Below are 3,681 nucleotides of genomic sequence, written 5' to 3'. Positions count from 1 at the left end.
ATGGTGCTTATGGTGGTTTTGATAGGCGCGTCAGTATTATTTGGTACAGAGGCAACCAGGAACAATGCGGGATATGACGAAGGATACTATACGGGCTTTCTTTCAGATTGTAAGTTTATATTTCACTGGATATTCTCGGAACTTTGTATCTATATTTATTAATATACTATTGTCAGATTACTGTTAGTGTTAAATCATTTAATTGAGAAATTGTTAACTCTCTGTACAGACTTGTATCCCCTATTTCACCCCATCAAGTTTTACGTTCGAGACCAAAATTAGTTTATAATAGAGTTCAGTGTCGCATCTAGCTCTGTTACAAAATTAATCATAACCGAATCGGGGGTTTATGTGTGAAAGTGTGACAAACGAACTTACATAGTTATAATACCAGTTGTTATATTAGCATGCGATATGGATCTCTGCCCTTACAAGTATATAATTTTATTATTATATTACTTTACTATATGCCTAATGTAAGATGTTATTTCACGTTCAATTTCAATTTAATGTTTATGATTGGTAGCTTCAATACTTAATTAATTAATATAGATAGAGGAACATAATTTAATAATTCTTTCTTAAATATAAATAAAAAAAGACCACTTCACTTTCACTTCAAATTTGTTTATAATTTTAATTTATCTTATGCGTTAACATTTATAAACATTATGAAATAACCACATTATATACTAATTATAATATTTTTAATATGTATTGAATGGATATAATTATGATTTCAAACCATCTAGGAACCTATTGTAATATGGATACAAAATTTCACACAAAACGATTCAGTCGTCATAAACATAGGAACAGAAGAATTATATATATAAAAACGCTTTCTGCTACAGGTCCTGGTTCAGAAAAGCCTTCCATTATATCACGAGAGAGCCTCCAACATTTAAGCATCTTAGCATTGGGAGCAAAAAGTTCACCAAATGCAAAAAGGAAGAAATACACATATTACCAAATGAGAGAGTTGGCAAACGATCCCACTATGGATTTTAGCAAGAAAACCATGCTGTACGTAGGTGGATTCCTTGATTTCCCAACGTTTATATTGGCAAAACTATTGGAATCTACCTACAAGAGATTGGGGTACAACGTTTGGTTAATGGATACCAACAGATTTGTCACTGTATCATATCCAATGTAAGTATAATATATAATATAAGTTTTTTTAACCCAGGACAATTCACACAACGTCATCTAGTTGGTATACCTAATTCGTATTTTAAGATAGAAGACTTTCTAAATGGCGGTACCAGACAAATAGAAATTATAATAATAACAGTCGCGATTTAGTCCCAAGGTAAGTGCTTGTGTTATGGATACTAGACAACTGAAACACATACTGAGATTTTAAATATATAATACAATAGAAATCACCTAGACCTATACAAACAATCATACTTGAGAATACAAATGTTTACATCATACAAGGAATCTAGCGACTAACTAATAACTAGCGACCCTAATCGAAAGCAGTCCGCTTTCCTTCAGTGGTTGAAGGTTCGATTCCTCACACGGTACAAACGTTTCATGAGTATAATTGTTGGTATTAATGTGAGTGTTTTCTGTGTATATTATTTTATTTATTAGTTACCCGTAACATAAGCTCTGTTTAATTTGGGACTAAATGGTGCTGTGTCAATTAGTACACAGTACCATTTAGTCTGGACAATTCCATCACCACAGTAATACCCTGGACAATTCCAGGGATATTATTATTATTATTATTTATATTTCTGGTACCGCTACTTAATGGAACCTAACCTTAAAATACGAAAAATGAGTACCAACTATATAGTTGACATTATCTTGTTTTTCCAAGAAGAAATGTTATAAATTGTGAAGTTCCTTTAAGATAACCCCTAAAACAAGCCATAGACAAATAATATTACTAAAATATAAACATTCAAACTCATGAATACAAAATGTTTGTATTACACGGGGATCGAATTCGCGAACATCGGAAGGTGAGGCACCGTGGTAAAAACCTACATCACAAAGGTCGTCAAATATACATAATACATATATATTTGGCATAACATTTAAGATGGTTTGACGCATTTATAAAAAATACGTCACTTAAGATAGTATTCGTTTTAATTTATTATTTAAAAAAGCGAATATAATGAGGACTAAAGTGCATTATATTTTACGTCAAAACGACTTTATTTTACAACGAAATATTTTTTTAATTTAGATAATTGTTTTCTTTGTAGTGGGTATTTTGGGCTATTGTCAGGTATTAACACCTGCAACACTGCGACTTTTTTTTTTTTTTGTATATCATAATGGAATGGTGCACCCGCCTGCGCTAACGGTTTACGCTGGCAGGGCACCAGTGGTAGATGATAAGATGAGCAACTCATCGGTCATCGATTGTTTTCATCGGTCTGGGTGTTTTATATGTATATTATATATGTATTTACAAAATAAAAATATCTATTTATATCAGTTCAGTATCAGTCTATGTTAATTGTCCATTTGCTATTTATTATATTTTTCTTGCATAGATCTATTGTGCTCGCCCTTTTTCAAAGTTATCTAGATGCGTGAAAGAAAAGAATTGAAGTATATTCTTAGGAGAAATGGTTTTTATCTCCTCATGATAGAGTGTGTACTTTTCAAAGGAGATATTTCGTTTATGCATGTGTAGGGTACAACCACATAAGATGTGGATACTTACAAAGGACAAAGGTAGAACAAAAAAGTGACTATTCAAAAGTATTTATCTTAAATACACTGTAAACGTCAGTATACTCGCGTATAACGCAGGTCATTTCATCATATCACTAATATCATAGTTTTCATTGAAATCGTCTGTGAGGTAAATTTTTATATGAATACGCGAGTAAATTCGCAAACATGTCACTGATATTATTTATTATTATTAGTTCCTATATTATAATATTAAAAATGTTAAAAAATATATTATAAGAGTTTTCTAGAACTTCATAAATAAACTTTGATTTTATATGTTCCAGTGCTTCGCGGCTGATACGGACTGCGGGCAGGCACGCTGGTGAAATGTTACACAATATAACTCGACATAACAGTAATTTCGATCCGAAGAAACTAGAGATAGTGGGTTTGAGTCTTGGCTCGCAAACCATGAGTTATATGGCGAAGACATACACAGCTTTGACAGGCATGAAGATAGCCAAGCTTACGGGATTGGACCCAGCTGGCCCCTGCTTCAGGAACCTAGGTCCCGACCAAAGACTAGACAAAACTGATGCTGACTACGTAGAAATAGTAGCCACAAATATCGATGGTTTTGGGATAGCTGCGCCGATCGGTCACGTGAATTTCTATATCAACGGTGGTGAATACCAACATGGGGATTTGGTTTGGTCTTTCTGCGATATGCTGTGCAGCCACTTGAAAGTGTTCATATTTTGGTACTCAGCATTGGAGAGTCCAAACTCCTTTATAGCAATGCAATGCGATTCAATACAGCAGGCGAGAGACCGGGACTGTTACGATCGGAAACCGTTAGTAACTAATCTACTTGGACTCAACGTTGATAAATCAAAAGAAGGCATTTTTTATTTGCCGGCCACATACTATTATCCATATCATATGGGCGAGAAGGGATTGCAAAGGAAATACGATCCATATTTCACTGTGTTAGAGGAAATGAATGCCGATCCTGTAATGGTAGTGTAA

General features: G+C 33.6%; 1 protein-coding gene across 1 annotated transcript; it reads left to right on the top strand.

Moving 5' to 3' along the window:
• On the top strand, positions 1 to 3,681 carry LOC131854571 (lipase member H-A-like). The gene is made up of 3 exons (XM_059205688.1): positions 1 to 109; positions 855 to 1,155; positions 2,997 to 3,681. Exons 1-3 carry the CDS (start codon positions 1 to 3, stop codon positions 3,679 to 3,681), a joined length of 1,095 nt encoding a protein of 364 aa, XP_059061671.1.

This window comes from Achroia grisella, unplaced genomic scaffold (genome assembly GCF_030625045.1).
Source record: "Achroia grisella isolate CSIRO2021 unplaced genomic scaffold, CSIRO_AGI_Agris_v1 utg1239, whole genome shotgun sequence".
NCBI lineage: Eukaryota > Metazoa > Arthropoda > Insecta > Lepidoptera > Pyralidae > Achroia > Achroia grisella.
Note: the sequence above shows the minus strand (reverse complement) of the source record. Positions and strands in the feature narration are given on the sequence as shown.

Excerpts from the sequence above, each read along its gene's own strand:
- LOC131854571 (XM_059205688.1), top strand. The coding sequence starts at position 1 with ATGGTGCTTATGGTGGTTTTGATAGGCGCGTCAGTATTATTTGGTACA. Across the intron at positions 110-854 it reads TACGGGCTTTCTTTCAGATT|GTCCTGGTTCAGAAAAGCCT; the intron begins GTAAGTTTATAT and ends TTTCTGCTACAG. Across the intron at positions 1,156-2,996 it reads GTCACTGTATCATATCCAAT|TGCTTCGCGGCTGATACGGA; the intron begins GTAAGTATAATA and ends TATATGTTCCAG.